This window comes from Gigantopelta aegis, chromosome 2, assembly GCF_016097555.1.
Source record: "Gigantopelta aegis isolate Gae_Host chromosome 2, Gae_host_genome, whole genome shotgun sequence".
Classification (NCBI taxonomy): Eukaryota; Metazoa; Mollusca; class Gastropoda; order Neomphalida; family Peltospiridae; genus Gigantopelta; species Gigantopelta aegis.
In genome coordinates this window covers 29,630,144-29,650,725 of record NC_054700.1, presented here as the reverse complement: position 1 = coordinate 29,650,725, position 20,582 = coordinate 29,630,144, and the positions used below count along the sequence as shown (strand labels likewise).

Sequence of the window (20,582 nt, the reverse complement as noted above, 5' to 3'; positions counted from 1 at the left end):
TTATGCGTTACATGTATGCAATGATTTACAGTACTCCACGAAACATTAAAATACTGCAAATTGTGTTTCTAACTTAAGCAGCTTGTTTAGTCCAATGATGAATTTTTGTTTTAATTAACAAGATGTTTGAAATGCAGGCTCACACATTATGATCAATAATTATGATTACTAATTGATTTCAGTACTTTTGTGCGTATATTTCAAACTAATGAATCACAATGTAACTGATATCCTATGGATGGAAGACGCATTTCTATGACTACAGAACTACAGGCAGTTGTTGATTGAATAGCAGTTAACTCACACCAAATCTATTTTCATTATCAATAGTGTTAACATTTTTGTTTTATTATTATTAAAAATAATAAAAGTATTAGCCCACCCAAGCAGTACATGTATAAAATATGTGTTACCTTGGATATTATTTAATTTACCTACAACAAAATGCAGCATCATATAATATTTGAGAAATTAAAAAAAAAAAAAATCATTAGCAAAACCCAATTTTTACTGAAAGGTTGCAGCTGTTTTTCATATTCTACTGTATATTAGGTTTTATGTTTAGTATACATTACATAACAAGTACTGATTACTAGATACAAGTACATGTATATTAATTTATTGGATATTAGATAATTTCATTCATCAATAAACTGTGTTATATATTACAACTGTCAGAGCTAAAGTTGTTTAATACAAGATAACCTAAAACGCATAGCAAAAAGTAAAAAAAATCTTTAAAGGCTGAGTTGTCAGTAAAAATCCTTCTTCACGATTTATTCTAAATTAACTATAAAGACTGAGTCATTATGAACAGTAAGTTTGTTAGTGGTCATTGATAGAGAAAAGTGGGTGTAGTGGTCTTACACCTACCCAATGAGTCACTAAAACTCTCTGGGTGGGAGCCAGTACCAGGCTGTGAACTCTGTACCTACCAGCCTTATGTCCAATGGCTTGCCCACGACACCACCAAGACTGCTTAAAGTGACAGGGAAATAATGGGGGGGGGGGAGGGAGGGTGTTGACACGCATTAAGTAATTTTAGAATGAGTCTCTGAATGTCACATGTGGGAAGCAGGTCAGATTTTGCATTGTATAATTGTTGAATGACCCCCATATGTAACTAACTGTTAGTATTTTAGAATAATAAGATATTACAGGAACAGCGTATACACACTGATCTGGGCCTCATTCCACAAGTGATCTTAGCGCTAAAATTACCTTAAGTGCATATGTTAGCTAAGATCGCTTTGTCGAATGGGGCCCTGGGTATTAAATATGTTTCTGGTGTAATAAAAACAAAAATGTTAATTACAAAATGTCAATTACAATGTTAATCTCATTCCAACGTACAAAATATCACAAGACAATAATGAACAGTAACTATCACCTGTACATTTCTAATGACATACATGAACTTCAAAGATGGGCCCAACACTTAGGTTTCCAGGCTAGACAATCAAGCACATCAGTTATAATAATTATAATAATAATAACACTAAATACATCCAAAAAATGTATAAAAACTAAATGTCAATAATAATGAACCTGATGTGTGAAATGAACAAGCAAAACCATGCATATTGCGATCTGTAGCACCATGAAAGAAATATCTGTGTTAAAAAAAACACAAATAACAAATGATTATTAAGTCTATATGTCCACAAAATGTATATCTTCTGGTTGCTTAACTTCAAATACAATTTTCATCAAGTAAATTAGTTTTGGTTGGTTGGCAGAGGGTGGTGGTGGGGGGGGGGGGGTGTATCAAGAGGGTACAAATACTGTTTCACACTAATAAATAACTGGTTTAGTCTTTTACTGTGAATGCACAATCTGTTTAGGGTATCAGGGAAGGGGAGGTTGAATATATAAAATATAACTGTACATTCTGAAGAATAAGTTGATAGAACCAGTGTTTAACAATTATTGTTTGATTCCCTTTTAAGGGACAGGGTTAGAGTTAAAATTAAGCGACTTTTCACATGATAATGATCCCTAGTGTGCAGTTGCTAGTGTGTATCACCATACTATATGAGATATAAAACATACTTGACAAAGTACCATGTACTGGTGAAATACCTACAAAAAGGCAAGTATATATGTGACCCATGTAATACCTTCGTGTACAATACTGTGAGTATACAACGTCTTGACAATATACGTTACTCATGCATGCATGTCAACAAAACACAAGTTTAACGAGAGGAAAACAAACTGAGATCATCTATATAATGAGATGTGGGTACCATAACACTGATATATGATAACGTGTTCAAAACAATGTAAAGTGTATATGAGTGATAAACACCTAATGCATGCATAGATAGATAAATAACAACAAATATTCACATTGCACATGTCATGATATGCTAAAAATACTGACGTCCCATCACGTCACCAACATGACAGGTTAATTAACACTGCTTACAGATTTTCCGTTCTGTAAGAGTTCTGAAAATCCTTATGTTTAGAGCAAAAACAAATTGTGAACTGTGGATCTGTGATGTTGCTAATACATTTTTGCACTACAGTAATACTGATATCTAATACAGCAAACAGCCTTTTTTTCTTTCACAGCTGTGTTTACAGCAATAATACAAGGTATAACACCCATCAACAAAACAAATATTGCTATTGTGAAATGCTAAACAACTGTCAAACTCCCATCAAATATTTTTTCCACGTTTTAGGGCTTGACATCCAACGTATCACAAAAGACTTTTTGTCTGTACATATTGCTTAATATTTGAAAGTTGCCTACAACAGAAACAGCAGACATGTTTTCAAAATGTTTCATTTTTGGTGTCAGCATCATTATCATTATTGTTTTCTTCAAATAATCTTAATCATCATCTTCAACATCATCACAGAATTCACCATCTGAATATTATGCAGTGAAGCAGACCTTTTCCTGTTCAGCAGTGTCTGCTGGCTGTAAATTCAATGAATCCGATGGTTGAGTTAGCAGTTCAGTGTAAGAAACGGAACACTTATGAGTAAACAACTATGATACACCAATTACTACAACACATATCCAGTTGGACACACTAACAACTATATTAACAGGTATCCAATGGATTGCTTTGTTACATATAATACGTCCCATGTTTCTATATTAACAGATATCCAATGGATTGCTTTGTTACATATAATACGTCCCATGTTTCTATATTAACAGATATCCAATGGATTGCTTTGTTACATATAATACGTCCCTTGTTTCTATATTAACAGATATCCAATGGATTGCTTTGTTACATATAATACGTCCTTGTTTCTATATTAACAGATATCCAATGGATTGCTTTGTTACAGATAATACGTCCCTTGTTTCTATATTAACAGATATCCAATGGATTGCTTTGTTACATATAATACATCCCCTTGTTTCTATATTAACAGATATCCAATGGATTGCTTTGTTACATATAATACGTCCCCTTGTTTCTATATTAACAGATATCCAATGGATTGCTTTGTTACATATAATACATCCCCTTGTTTCTATATTAACAGATATCCAATGGATTGCTTTGTTACATATAATACGTCCTTTGTTTCTATATTAACAGATATCCAATGGATTGCTTTGTTACATATAATACATCCCCTTGTTTCTATATTAACAGATATCCAATGGATTGCTTTGTTACATATAATACGTCCCATGTTTCTATATTAACAGATATCCAATGGATTGCTTTGTTACATATAATACATCCCCTTGTTTCTATATTAACAGATATCCAATGGATTGCTTTGTTACAGATAATACGTCCCTTGTTTCTATATTAACAGATATCCAATGGATTGCTTTGTTACATATAATACATCCCCTTGTTTCTATATTAACAGATATCCAATGGATTGCTTTGTTACATATAATACGTCCCATGTTTCTATATTAACAGATATCCAATGGATTGCTTTGTTACATATAATACGTCCCATGTTTCTATATTAACAGATATCCAATGGATTGCTTTGTTACATATAATACGTCCCATGTTTCTATATTAACAGATATCCAATGGATTGCTTTGTTACATATAATACGCCCCTTGTTTCTATATTAACAGATATCCAGTGGATTGCTTTGTTACAGATAATACGTCTCTTGTTTCTATCACGGCACTTTGTGCATACATCGTTGCATATTCTTGCTAAAACACTAAAAGTTGCATATTGTTGCTAAATGCTACAACTTGCATATGTTTTCTGTATAGGCTGGTCTGACACAGACAGACAGGCAAAGGGTATGATGCAAGAATGCTGCTAATAATACTCATCAAACTGTCTCTCTAATGAATGCTACATGTCATAAATGGACTTAGCATGAATTTGGACCAAACTAACCACAGTAATAAATTAATAATGAAACTAGTATATAAAGTCTCGTGTGTGTGTGTATTTGTCACAAAAACTACGTATAGATTTTCACAAACTGCTCCTGTCATTATCAACTGGTCGACGAGATTCTGGTCAAGACAGCCCGTTGGCCGTTTCTGTGACGGGCAGGTGTCGATGTAGGTTGTCGTTGATGATGTGCCGACTCCGACTCTTCCTGGTGGAGAAGACTTTGTCGCATCCGGACACCGTGCAGCGGAACATCTCGCGGGGATGCACCAACTCCAGGTGCTCCTTCAGGGCCAGGTTGTCTCGGAACTGACTCTTGCAGACGTGGCAGACAACCGAGTCCTTGTTATCCATGTCCAGCTGCTCGGTGTCTTCATTGCCATCTTCCTCTTCTTCGTCTTCTTCTCCTCCATTCAGCACACATTCCCCATCCTCTTCTTCCTCCTCCTCATCGTCAGAGTGACATTCCGACCCAGCAGATCCTGATCCCGTGGATGCTGCAAGGCCGTTCCGCTTCACCGCATCCTGTTCAACGAACTCTGGCCCATACAGAGACTGGAGAACATTGTCACGTAGATTCTGCATGCTTCCACCGTCGTTGTTGTCCTTGCATTCACTCGTAGACATCAGCTTGCGGTGCAGATTCAGGTTAGAAGAATGGCGGTCCCGACTCCTCTTCGAGGGAAACGTAGCACCACATCCCTCCACACTGCATGGATGCATTAGCTTCAGGTGGACATTCTGAAAGTGAACCTTAACCCCGAACTGGTTCTGAAATATCTTTCCACAAGTTGGACATTTGCGAGGGTTTTCCTTGTCGAGAGGCACATCAAAACTTTCAGTATCAGCAAGGCTTCCTCCATCGTCTGAGGAGTGAGAGAAATTCGATTCCTGGTCAGAACATCCATTTGGTGAGCATGGACCTTCCTCTTGTCGTCCTGAGTTGTTGAGGCTTATTAATCCTTGAATGTTCTCGGGACACGGTGAGCTTGATAAAAGAGAGGCAATCTTTGGGAAGTTGGATGAATTTCGTTTCCTTATTGCATGGTGGTTCACTTTGCCAACCACTTGTGTTTTGTCCTCCGCCAAGTCTTTGTTAGCATCAGAGTCCTCCACTGCCTCATCTGCACATTCCTTTTCCTGAGCAACTTCATCAGAAGATCCCGTTTTAACACAAGGTGGATCAGACTGCCCATTGGAATCCACTTTTGCTTCACAGTGAGATGACCTCTGACCTCTACAGCCAGCTTTGCTCCCAGACGGATCGCGGTCATCTGAGTTGTCATCACTCATGACGTACATCTCCTCCATTTGGGCGCACCGTGTTGGAGCATTACTCTTCCGGCGACTCCCTCCACGAGAGTTTCCTGGATCAGGTCGCCCTTCCTCTTCTTCTTCCTCCACTTTCCTGACGACTGGCTCGGTTTTCACGTGATTGCTCAGATCGGTTGGACCCTCATCCTGTTCCACTGAATCCTTGGACTCGTCGTCATCCAGTTTGGGTTTCTTCTCTGGTGTGTGCAGAAAGGCAAGCTGATTGGTCATGTTCACGAAGAAAGCTGCATCTGGCCTCATCAGACTCTGTGAGTCGATTGGCGATCCGTGTGGCAGGAGAGACTGTGGGACCACCATAGAGGGAGGACTGGCTCCCAGGGCATTGTTGTTCAACCTCGACTCATCGTCTTTGCGCTTCTGTGGCATGTGAAGCTTGGGGTTGGGGTTGGCACTGTGCCGGTTCCGGCTGCGGCGGGAACTGAACATCATGTTGCAGCCATCGATGGAACACTTGTGCATCTCTTTAAGGTGAACTGCACTGTAGTGGATCTTCAGGGCACCTTTATCGCAGAATGTTTTGTTGCAGGCCGTACACAGAACACGTTTCTTTCCATTGGGGCCTATCAGAGTCTGGCCAAACCCTGCGGCTGGGGTCCACTGTCTCTTGATAGGGTTAGTCGGTTTGCGTGTGTGACGAGAAAACTTTCTGTCATGCGAGTCCGTGGTCAGTGAGTCGTCTTTTGTGGAGTAGTCAATTGCCCCGAAAGAACTTTCATCACTGTGGTCATCATCGTCATCAGACATCACCATGCCAACCTCACTGGACTCGTTGTTCTTGTGCATTTGGTTTGGCGAGGAACCCGAATGAACAGAGCTGGGAGTCGTGCTCAGGTTCTTGGGACTGTCACTTGGTGACTGCATTGGCAGCGATTTGTCAAGAGTCCCCGGGCTCACTGATGGACTTGCTTGGTCCCTTCTGTACTCGAAAGGTTGCATTGTCTGAAGGCGACCTAGAGGAGAGCTAGGTGGTTGCGGGGTCGAGGTAGGCAGGGCCAGAGGTCGCACTTCGTGAGATGGGGAGAAGCATGGTTGAATGGGAGATGGCGTCATGAGTCGGTTGCCGGGGGTCATGAATGGAAGTCTCCCAGCGAATATTGGTGACCGGGCGTTGAATGGTCGCACCAGAGCCTGCGTCATGTTGCTGCGCTCGATGAATTTCTTGATCTCGGAGTCAGCGCGAGAGGCCTGTTTGCTGTAGAGTTCGTGTTTGCCTTTCGTGTCGTCAAGAATGATCTCCTGGGCAATGGCTTTAGTCTCGCCGAACCGGAGGAACTGCTGAATTATCAAAGTCTCTTCGTCACGAGATGCAATGGACCACTTGTCCAGAACACGACCCATTGGTTCCTGCAAGATCAAGAATGGTATATTAGAAAGTTATTATTACAAAAATGTAAACATATGAATAAATAAATTATATAAATCAATGAATGGATGGATGGATTGATGGATCGATGGATGGATGATGCATGGACGATGGATAGATGGATGGATGAACTACATAAACAAAACATAAATATATGAATAAATAAATAAATAAATAAATAAATAAATGAAGTATGAATGAATGGATGAATGAATTATATAAATATAACTAAATACAATGATTAATTATTGAATTAATTAAAGACATAAATCAATAGTCATCAAATAAAGGTATATTGTGAGAGAACGAATGAAACACATGAATACAACACATAAAAACACAAACAATGATAAAACTACATTTATAAAATAGTACATGTATGTTGCAAAACTATTAACACCCTACATGTATGAATAACAAGTAACAGTTAAGGAGTCGAGTTTTAGTCTATTTTTAAGAGTATTTCATTGTTTCATTAACACAGACTCTTGTTTCACTCTGTTGTAACTTTATTGAAATGTGTTACATGTTTGTAGATTAAACTTCTTTTTTTTTATCTTTTTTTTTTTTTCCCCCACTGCCCCCTTTCCTTTCTCTCCTTTGAATTCCATCTCATTTCTTCCCGATCTGGCAACTCCTATCTTTTAACTTCTTTCGCTGTCCACCTCCACATCCCAGTCCTTGTCTCTCCAACCGCGACAGGTACTTGTCTCTTGTGGTTATCTGTGCCACACACCTGCCACAGCTTTTTAGCTGTGGGTTTAGTCTGACCACTTGGGCAGTGTTCAGTAGTTACTTCTGGCATTGTTAAGAGGCACTTGTAACCACCTACTATGCACCCCAACTACCGGCGGTCGTTAGTTAGTGCCGTGGGTCAGACCAGCTTTATTAGCGGCAGAGGACGGGGATGCCAGGTGGGTGCAGGGAAATACACAGAGACTGCACCCTTGGAGGAAGTTGAGACAGGTAGATTAACAAAACTTAGTGTTCATATTTACAAGTTGAAACTAGGGTCTGTAACTTTTAGCCAGAGCACTGTCTTGTTTTTCTGTTACGCCAGTGGCAGAATACCACATGTACAGTTGTTATTATTAAGTAATAAAACTAAGAAGTAACTACAAGTTACTCTACAATCAAAGAAACATTTGAAAAGGCATTTCTGTATTTTTATTATTTTTTTAATGAAGACCTATTTTCCTAAACCGGGGACAAGACGTAGCCCAGTGGTAAACTATGGGATGGTGCATATAAAAGATCCCTTGCTGCTAATTGAAAAAGAATAGCCCATGAAGTGGCGACAGCAGATTTCCTCTCTCTATATCTGTGTGGTCATTAACCATATGTCTGACGCCATATAATTGTAAATAAAATGTGTTGAGTGCGTCATTAAATAAAACATTTCTTTATTTCCCTCAATATCTATGTGGTCCTTAACTATATATGTCCAATGCCATATATCCGTAAATAAAATTTGTTGAGTGCGTCATAAAATAAACCATTTCCTTTCTTCCTTATTTCCTAAACCGGACTATATTAACTAATGACATGGTAAATGGTGATGCAACACCTCGATTACCAACACCTCAGTACATTATGTACTGTTGGTGATAGACCTGTGTCTACTAAAAGGTGATTGCCATATGCGGTTTAGAGAATAGAGAATGCGATGCAATGCCCTGATTACAAACACCTGAGTACATTATGTACTGTTGGTGATAGACCTGCGTCTGATAAAAGGTGACTGCCATACATGTTTAGAAGAGAAAGATGCTTTTGTAACATAGTCAGGTTTTTTTTCTTTTTTCTTTTGTTAAACTAAAGTTTTGTATATGCACTTTATCATTTGACAGTATACACCTGGTGGAGCACTACCGTAACTTACTGACTGGAACATCAAAAGGAAATAAACAATTATTTGCAGAACCTCCTCATCAGGTCTTTGTTGTGTGGACTGTGTGTGTATTGTGTGCGTGTATTGTGTTCATGTTGATATACCACTGTAAACCAGATCTTTGTTGTGTGGACTGTGTGCGTGTATTGTGTTCATGTTGATATACCGCTGTAAACCAGATCTTTGTTGTGTGTACTGTGTGCGTGTATTGTGTTCATGTTGATATACCGCTGTAAACCAGATCTTTGTTGTGTGTACTGTGTGCGTGTATTGTGTTCAAGTTGATATACCACTGTAAACCAGATCTTTGTTGTGTGGACTGTGTGCGTGTATTGTGTTCTTATTGATATACAAGTGTGAACCAGTTCTTTGTTGTGAGGACTGTGTGCTGTATTGTGTTCATGTTGATATACAAGTGTGAACCAGTCCATTGTTGTTCTTTGGAAATATAATCCTGAAGAAGGTACCATTACACTTAAGTATTTCACCACTATAGGCTATCTTCAACCCAGGTGATGACATAAGTTATATATATTACAAACATCTCAGTTGAGCAGTCTTTATGTTAGGTTCAGATTCACCATTTGAGAAAGGAGGACCAGGACTTGTACATACTCACTGGAAGGAAGGAATGAAATGTATTATTTAATGACGCACTCAACACACTTTATTTATGGTTATATGGCATCAGACATATGGTTAAGGACTACACAGGTATTGAGAGAGTAAACCCACTGTCGCCACTTCATGGACTACTCTTTTCGATTAGCAGCAAGGAATCTTTAATATGCACCATCCAATAGACAGGACAGTACATACCATGACCTTTGTTACACAAGTTGTGGAGCACTGGCTGGAACGAGAAATAGCCCAATGGGTCCACCGACGGGGATCGATCCCAGACCGACCGCGCATCGAGCGAGCGCTGTACCACTGGGCTACATCTCACCCCGAAAGGAGGACCAGGACTTGCACTGGGATATTGTTACTCAATATGAATAATAAAAAGACAAACAGATCAATGTTCAGTTGGTGCAGATCTTTTATATGAACATCCCAGAGGAAGGGTATCACATACCATGACTTTTAATGCACCAGTCGTGGTGCACTGGCTGAAGTGAGAAAATGCCCAATGAACCCACCAATGGGGATCGATCCCAGAAACACTCAAGCGAGTGCTTTACCAGTGGGCTACGTCCCACTCTGCCGATAGTTTAAAGATACTGTCCTGAGTTTGCTGCCATTGTAAGGTGTTTTCAAATAACAGCATTTTTAATAACTAAACTTACATATTAAAGGCATATTGTCACAGACCTCTGACCTATTAAATAGCCTAACAAAGTATTACCTAAAAACATATAAATTTGATTTGTCCCTAAATGTACTTTATTCAACCATCTACGTAGCAACCATACTCCACTTATTAATGATATTTCGTAAAAATAATTAAATTATGGCAATGGTCTATAATTCAAAAACTAATATTATCAACAGGGTTGACATGGATTTCATTCCATTGTGGTTCAGTTGAGGTGATGTGATAGCTAGATTTGGTTTCCAAATATTAATGTAATTTTCATTTATTATCCATTTTTAGAGAAATAAGGTTCTTAAATCTGTGACAGTATGCCTTTAAATACATTTTCTTCTTTAGAATATCAGTGTCTCTATATACATCTCAGTCTTGTTATCATAATGTTTGTAGTACTGTAATAGTAGCTCAAACTGTAATTTACATCCAAACATGGAACTTGAGCTACAACAAACATTAGAACAACCAAACATATTTTGAATGTACAGACACTGATATCCTAAGTAATAAGCTGTATTCAAGATGTCACTTTAGTTGTAATTTATTATTTGGAAATACAGTAACCGGCCTCGGTGGCGCAGTGGTTAAGCCATCGGACTACAGGCTGGTAGGTACAGGGTTCGTAGCCTGGTACCGGCTCCAACCCAGAGCGAGTTCTTAAGGGCTCAGTGGGTAGGTGTAAGGCCACTACACCCTCTTCTCTCTCACTAACCACTAACCAACTAACAACTAACCCACTGTCCTGGACAGACAGCCCAGATAGCTGAGGTGTGTGCCCAGGACAGCGTGCTTGAACCTTAATTGGATATAAGCACGAAAATAAGTTGAAATGAATGAAGGAAATACAGTAAAGTACACTTACAATGAACATGCTTAGAACGAACAACTGCATAGAACGCACTGATCATAAAGTCACATTTTATCTCCCTACACATTAATAACCAACTTATGGAAATGTGTATAACAAACTAACTATCATGGTCCCTTCCAGTTCGTTATAAGAGTAAAAATGTGTTGAGTGCGTCGTTAAATAAAACATTTCTTTCTTTCTTTATAAGATTATTTTACTGTATGTTACAAAATGGTAGACAAAAATTGGGGATATCGTCCCTTTAAGCAGCGATGCCAGTGCTGATTCAATACATGCACATAATATAGGAGTATTTGTACAGTTGTGCAACACAACAAAACGATTGTGTTTAAACCGTCAATTAGAAGATAACCAGTAAGAGGGCAATTGTGGAGAACTATGAAGAATCAGTTTAAAACATCAGGCTCATACTTGGATACGGCCATGTTTTTCCCATCCACATTTTGTCTGGGCTTGTCACATGACACAGGGACAAAGGAGTTCCTTGTCCAGTGGGTAGACCAACAGGTCTCTGTTGACACCAGATAAGCAAGGGGTCGCAGACTGTTAATCTCGCATATCTGTTACCACGACACACGGAGACACGTCTGCTAATACTACATGAGAATGAACATAAATTTAAATAAAATATATACAAAGTTTGTTTTGTTTAATGGGACATACCCTAGTTTTTAAACACTACAGCATATTTTTCACTATATTAGAACCGTTTATGATCACTGAAATCAAACATTACTTATATATATATATATTTCTTTTTTTTTCTTCTTTTTTTCCCCCCAATCCATTCTGACCATGTCAAGGTTGGGGAGCCTTGAATTCATGGCCTTACATCAAAGTCATATAATTTATATACAAGTACATATATCTAATTTGTTGTATAATAATGTTATATATTTTATTCTTTATAGATTATCCATTTTTGTAGAACCGAGGTGTTTCTTGTCATTCTGGTGTTTCTAATACATTGTACCATAAAATGCAGTTTTCATATCTTTAAAAACACACGTGCGTCTGAGAAGTAAAGGTTATTGATTTGAGTTTTAGTCTATTTTTGAGGATATTTCCTGGTTTTAACGTCACAGATTCTTCTTTCACTCTGTTGTAATGTATCCAAATGAGTTACAGGTTTGTAGATTCACTAAACTTAGTGTCCATTTTTACAGGTTGAAACTATGGTCTGTGCCTTTAATGACACCACTAGAGCACATTGATTAATTAATCATTGGCTATTGGATATCAAACATATGGTCATGTAGTCATCGAGCCTAAACCAACCACACATCAAGCGAGCACTTTACCACTGGGGTACGTTCACACACACACACGCACGCACGCACACACATACATACACAGACACACGCACGCATGCACGCACGCATGCATGCACGCACATACATACACAGACACACACACACACTCACACAAAACGCACACAGACACACGCATGCACGTACACATGCACACACACACATACAGACACACACACACACAGACGCACACGCACACAGAGACACGCACACATACAGACGCACACACACACACTGATGCACACACACACAGACGCACACACACACATTCACACACACACACAGACACACACAGACACACACACAGATGCACACGCACACAGACACACGCACACATACAGACGCACACACACACACTGACACACACACACAGACGCACACACACACACATTCACACACAGACACACACACACTCACACTCACACACACACACACACACTACACACACACACACACACACACATAGACACACACACACTACACTACACACACACACACACACACTACACACACACACACATACACACACACACACACACACACACACACCCTCCGGCTGTTGGATGTCAAACATTTGGTAATTCTGACACACAGTCATCAGAGGAAACCCACTACATTAAAAAATTTCATAATGCAGCAAACAATCTTTTTATATGCACTTTCCCACAGACAGGAAAGCACATACCACATACTTTGACCAGTTGTGGTGCACTGGTTGGAATGAGAAACAAAACTATCAGTTGAATGGATCCACCGAGGTGGTTCGATCCTGCAATGCAAGCACCTCAAGCGAGCACTCAACCGACTGAGCTACATCCCTCACGAAAAATACATGAAATAATGTTTAATAATAAAAACATAAAGTGTATAGTAACAGGATAGATACCCAAAATACCAATACTGTAGAATCTTGTTGGGTCAAACTCAGAAGATTCGAATACACTGCAATGCTTGAACCAAGAACAAGAAAGAAATGTTTTATTTAAAGACGCACTCAACACATTTTATTTACGGTTATATGGCGTCAGACATATGGTTAAGGACCACACAGATTTTGAGAGGAAACCCGCTGTCACCACTACATGGGCTACTCTTCCGATTAGCAGCAAGGGATCTTTTATTTGCACTTCCCACAGGCAGGATAGCACAAACCATGGCCTTTGTTGAACCAGTTATGGATCACTGGTCGGTGCAAGTGGTCTACACCTACCCATTGAGCCTTGCGGAGCACTCACTCAGGGTTTGGAGTTGGTATCTGAATTAAAAATCCCATGCCTCGACTGGGATCCAAACCCAGTACCTACCAGCCTGTAGACTGATGGCCTAACCATGACACCACCGAGGCCGATGAACCAAGAACAAAGTACCGAGTTACGCTTACATCATGCTGACCGAATAGTTAGGTCAAACTACGCGATGGGTCGAAAACTTTCTCGAGCACTGACAGGGTTCAAACTAATGGGATTCAACTGTATTTTGTTTTTCTGACATACCGGCCTCGGTGGCGTCGGGGTTAGGCCATCGGTCTACAGGCTGGTAGGTACTGGGTTCAGATCCCAGTCGAGGCATGGGATTTTTAAATCAGATACCGACTCCAAACCCTGAGTGAGTGCTCCGCAAGGCTCAATGGGTAGGTGTAAGCCACTTGCACCGACCAGTGATCTATAACTGGTTCAACAAAGGCCATGGTTTGTGCTATCCTGCCTGTGGGAAGCGCAAATAAAAGATCCTTTGCTGCCTGTCGTAAAAAGAGTAGCCTATGTGGCGACAGCGGGTTTCCTCTAAAAAAAACCAGTGTCAGAATGACCATATGTTTGACGTCCAATAGCCGATGATAAGATAAAAAAATCAATGTGATCTAGTGGCGTCGTTAAATAAAACAAACTTTACTTTTTTCTGACATAATTTACAATAAATATGTATAAGTGTCCTTAACTCATCAAGGGGTGGGACATAGTCTAGTGGTACAGCGCTCGCTTGATGTGCGGTCGGTCTGGGATCAAACCCCGTTGGTGGGCCCATTGGGCTATTTCTCGCTGAAGCCAGTGCACCACAACTGGTATATCAAAGGTTGTGGTATGTGGGATGGTGCATATAAAAGACCCCTTGCTGCTAATCAAAAAGAGTAGCTCATGAAGTGGATACAGTGGGTTTCCTCTCAATATTTGTGTGGTCCTGAACCATATGTCTGACTCCATATAACCATAAATAAAATGTGTTGAGTGCATCATTAAATAAAACATTTTCTTCCTTCCTTTTAATTCACCATTTGATGTTCTACTACAATCATTTAGATGCACAGGAAGAGACCAGATACTGGCTTGTTGGCTGGATGGTAAGACGGACATATGGATGCTTAATTGGAGAGATAGAATGGACGAAAATGATGGACAAAGAGAAGAATTATCTGATGGATATAGGTGGATAATTAAATGGGCAGCTATGGTGGACAGATGGAAGAATGGACAAACAGATGTATAGCAAACAAACAAAAAATATAAATTATACCTTTTTTAGTCCATTTGTTTACACATTTAAACAATTTGCTGAATAAATGGAAAAAAAACAACACCCCTGAAGCTCGCACTAATACCATACTGTTTTGAAAGTAGCGTTACCATGGTTACCAGAGCTGACAGCCAGAAGGTGTGTGTGTGTCTGTGAGTATCTCAGGACAGGTATTTTGGCGTTGAGAGTGGAAGCCAGTAACAGAAGACAGCAGGCAGCAGAATGGTCCTGCCTTTCACAGCTGCCATTATCAAACAGACTCCACTCACTGTCTCTCCTGGCACAGTGCCAAGTTTGTCCTGCTCCATGCATCCACACACACACACCTCCCCTGATGACAAACCTACCTACTTACTTTACCAGTGTGGCATATTTCTGAACTCACCGTTCACTTTAAAATATAAACAGGAATGTTTGAAAAGTCATCCCGCACACACACACACCTCCCCTGATGACAAACCTACCTAGTTACTTTACCAGTGCAGCATATTTCTCAACTCATAACTCATACTTCACTTTAAAATATAAACAGGAATGTTTGAAAAGTATTTCGGCAGATTTTTTTAAAAGGACAAGTTCTGATGGGGTTTTTTAAAAAATAGAATAAGAAAAAAGGAAAACCTGACACCACTTACATGTTTTCTGTTAACCTTTTTAGAACTAGAGCTTCCATTATTAATAATATAAAAAGAATGAAGGAAATGTTTTATTTAACGACGCACTCAACACATTTTATTTACGGTTATATGATGTCGGACATATGGTTAAAGACCACACAGATATTGAGAGAGGAAAGCCGCTGTCACCACTTCATGGGCTACTCTTTTTCGATTAGCAGCAAGGGATCTTTTATATGCACCATCCCAGACAGGGTAATACATACCACAGCCTTTGATACACCAGTCGTGGTGCACTGGCTGGAACAAAAAATAGCCCAATGGGCCCATCGATGGGGATCGATCCCACACCGACTGCGCATCGAGTGAGTGCTGTACCACTGGGATACACCCCACCCCAACTGCAAAATGAGGTCATAATGTTAATTTCCTCCTTGTTTTTAAAAACTACATTCTCAGTCTTTTCTGTAATTCCTCATACTTGTGTCTTGTTAGTTATTTTCTCTACATATCAGTACATAAATTAGCTTTTTTGTAATATACAATTGAAAAATATGTGAACATATTTATAAGATACATCATTTTAGATGGGACAGCAGGCGTGGATGCAGGATTTCTGAAAGGGAGGGAGGGGGTCCAAATATGATGACTGATCTCTCCTTTTACACAGAACAGTTAATATAATCACGTTTCTCCTTAACGGTTATGGTCAGTTTTCAAAAAGGAGGGGGGGGGGGGGTCCAGACCTCTGGGACCCTCCCTCCCAGATCCACTACTGGACAGTTTACATAACTGATAGTATTCAATAATTATTTATTGCGTAGTTTTATATATTGTCAAATTACAATGTCAAGTAACCGCATGATCAGGTTTTAAATATCTGATAAACAGAGGATATTTCATGTTTTTTGTCAAATATGATTTACATCACATCAAGTAAAGTTTGAAATCATATCTCACGAGTCACGCTTGCATGATGAGTGTTATATGATTGCAAACTTCACGAGATGAGATATAAATCATATCTCACGAGTCGCGCTTGCATGATGAGTGTTATATGATTGCAAACTTCACGAGATGAGATATAAATCATATCTCACGAGTCGCGCTTGCATGATGAGTGTTATATGATTGCAAACTTCACGAGATGAGATATAAATCATATCTCACGAGTCGCGCTTGCATGATGAGTGTTATATGATTGCAAACTTCACTAGATGAGATATAAATCATATCTCACGAGTCGCGCTTGCATGATGAGTGTGATATGACTGCAAACTTCACGAGATGAGATATAAATCATATCACACGAGTCGCCCTTGCATGATGAGTGTGATATGACTGCAAACTTCACGAGATGAGATATAAATCATATCTCACGAGTCGCGCTTGCATGATGAGTGTTATATGAATGCAAACTTCACGAGATGAGATATAAATCATATCTCACGAGTCGCGCTTGCATGATGAGTGTGATATGACTGCAAACTTCACGAGATGAGATATAAATCATATCACACGAGTCGCCCTTGCATGATGAGTGTGATATGACTGCAAACTTCACGAGATGAGATATAAATCATATCTCACGAGTCGCGCTTGCATGATGAGTGTGATATGACTGCAAACTTCACGAGATGAGATATAAATCATATCTCACGAGTCGCGCTTGCATGATGAGTGTGATATGACTGCAAACTTCACGAGATGAGATATAAATCATATCTCACGAGTCGCGCTTGCATGATGAGTGTGATATGACTGCAAACTTCACGAGATGAGATATAAATCATATCTCACGAGTCGCGCTTGCATGATGAGTGTGATATGACTGCAAACTTCACGAGATGAGATATAAATCATATCTCATGAGTCGCGCTTGCATGATGAGTGTGATATGATTGCAAACTTCACGAGATGAGATATAAATCATATTTGACAAAAAACATGAAATGTTCTATTTATTATATAACTTTTGGCAATTTACCTTTCTTTTTAAAAATGCCAGAAGCAAAATAGTTCTGGCTTTCTTACAGTGAAGATAACACTTTCTACAGTGACGATAACACATTTTAGAGTGAAATAGTGAAACTTTCACTCTAAAATGTGTTATCATCACTGACTTTTATTTCACTGATATTTTAAGATATTTCACTAAATGTTATATAATAATGTCTATTATCATTTAATGTTTGAAAGCAATAACAAGTTTATAAAAACCAGGTGTCTTTGTATTTTTCATTAGCAAATGAGAAAGTTTGACTGCAACTATAACATGTGATACGATATTTATTTTTAAAACTTGAGAAATAAACACTGTATAAATTATAATAAATGAAAGTGTAATATTCATTCTAAGCCATAGTTTATTAAATACTCACCTCTTTACATTATAATAAAATCAACACCTTGTCGTACATTCACCACTATGACATAACCTCTTATAGCCTCAACTCTTTAAATTATATGCCATTAGAACTGTATTTCTTTGCAAAACTACCGGCCTCGGTGGTGTCATGGCAGGCCATCGGTCTACAGGCTGGTAGGTACTGGGTTCGGATCCCAGTCGAGGCATGGGATTTTTAATCCAGATACCGACTCCAAACCCTGAGTGAGTGCTCCGCAAGGCTCAATGGGTAGGTGTAAACCACTTGCACCGACCAGTGATCCATAACTGGTTCAACAAAGGTCATGGTTTGTGCTATCCTGCCTGTGGGAAGTGCAAATAAAAGATCCCTTGCTGCCTGTCGAAAAAAGAGTAGCCTATGTGGCGACAGCGGGTTTCCTCTTCAAAACAGTGTCAAAATGACCATATGTTTGACGTCCAATAGCCGATGATAAGATAAAAAATCAATGTGCTCTAGTGGCGTCGTTAAATAAAACAAACTTTACTTTTTCTTTGCAAAACGAGCCCAAGATATTTTATTTCATTTCAATATATGTTCGCACTTATATCCAATTAAGGTTCAAGCACGCTGACCGGGGAAGCTATATGGGTTCAGTTCAACTCAGCTATATGGGCTGTCTGTTGAGGACAGTTGGTTAGTGGTTAGTGAGAGAGAAGAGGGTGTAGTTGTTTTTCACCTACTCATTAAGTCAGTAAAACTTGCTCCGGGTGGGAGCCAGTATCGGGATGTGAACCATGTACCTACCATGCTTATGTCCAATGGCTTAACCACAACACCACCGAGGCCGGTGTCCAAGAGATACTTATGTCAGTTACAAAGCCTGTTTAACTCTTACATGCATGTAACTACATACATTTACAATGCTTAAAGGCATACTGTCACGGATTTAAGGACCTTATTTCTCTAAACATGGATAATACATGCAAATTACATTTATTTTTGGAAACCAATTCTAGCTATCACATCACCATAACTGAATCATGATGGAGTAAAATCCATGTTAACACTCTAGGCAATTTTTTATTTTAAATTATGGACCATTGCCATAATTCAATTATTTTTACAAAATACCATTAATAAGTGGAGTATGGTGGTTACGTAGATGTTTGAATAAAATACATTTAGGGACAAATCAAATGTGTGTGTGTGTGTGTGTGTGTATGTATATATATATATATATATATATATATATATATATATATATATATATATATATATATATATATATATATATATATAGGTAATACTTTGTTAGGCCATTTAATTGGTCAGTGGTTTGTGACAATATGCCTTTAACACCTGCATTTAAGAAAAACGGACTTCGTAAATTTTGACTGGTAATGACCAACCTGTAAGATGTATCCTCTGGCGTAATCTTCGTAGGACCAGCCGAACCCATGTAGGACCTGCAGGACCTCTTCATGCTGCAGGACACTGAAGAGCCTGTCTAGGAGGATCTTGAGTCTGACGGGCGTGGCGTGGGCACCGTACAGCATCAGACTGGCGATGTCGAAGACAATGTTGGGCTGGACAACCTCCACGTTCATGCCCAGGTTGAGGAGGTGCTGGTAGCCAAGTTTGTCCAGAGCTGAAACGACAAGTTAGTTTTTGTTTTAATGACACCACTAGAGTCTAGATTGAGGAAGTGCTGGTAGCCAAGTTTGTCCAGAGCTGAAACCAAAAAGTTTGTTTTTGTTTTAACGACACCACTAGAGTCCAGGTTGATGAGGTGCTGGTAGCCAAGTTTGTCCAGAGCTGAAACTACAAGTTTGTTTTTGTTTTAACGATACCACTAGAGCCCAGGTTGATGAGGTGCTGGTAGCCAAGTTTGTCCAGAGCTGAAACAAAAAACAACATCAATAGACAGTTTAAAGTCAATCTTTCTGGCAAGGGGCAGTAAACAGCCCAGTGGCAAAATGCCCGCCTGATGCGTGGTTGGTAACACTCTTTTGGCTGAGGGGTGGGACATAGTCCAGTGATAGAGCACTCGCTTAACATATGGTTATTGTGACACTTGGTTGTTATAAATATAGAGAGCTGCAAACTTGCTTCTACCTCACAGGCTACTCTCACCAATAAAGCAGAAAGGGGTCTTGTATATACACTTTCTAATATACAGGACAGTACATACCATGTCCTTTGATGCAATGGTTGGGATGCTGACATGCATTGATGGTGATCAACGTTGCAACACATGGCCCATAAGCCGAGTGCTCTTCCACTGAACACACACACACACACAAACACACATGCATACACATACACACACACACATGCACACAGACACACACACACACACACACACAGAAACACACACACACACGTGCATGCACTCACACACAGGCACACATGCACACATGCTCTCACACACACACACACACACACACACACACACACGCATATGCATACACAAACACATGCTTGCACACACACACACCACTGCAATATACAGTGAAACCTGTCTAAACCAGATCATGGTGGGGAACTAATATTTATCCCATTTAGACAGGATCCAGTATCTAGAGGGTCATATTTTAGAATATTAGAGTATTCAGGACCATGATACAAACTTTTTCAGTTTTGACAGGATTCCAGTTTGTTAAGTGTC

General features: G+C 39.4%; 1 protein-coding gene across 1 annotated transcript; it reads right to left on the bottom strand.

Moving 5' to 3' along the window:
- Positions 1 to 4,103: 4,103 nt before the first annotated feature.
- LOC121383567 (zinc finger protein basonuclin-2-like) lies at positions 4,104 to 19,536 on the bottom strand. Its single transcript, XM_041513658.1, has 2 exons — positions 19,324 to 19,536; positions 4,104 to 7,038 (listed from the first exon to the last, which is right to left on the bottom strand). Exons 1-2 carry the CDS (start codon positions 19,519 to 19,521, stop codon positions 4,486 to 4,488), a joined length of 2,751 nt encoding a protein of 916 aa, XP_041369592.1. The 5' UTR covers positions 19,522 to 19,536; the 3' UTR covers positions 4,104 to 4,485.
- Positions 19,537 to 20,582: the final 1,046 nt, after the last annotated feature.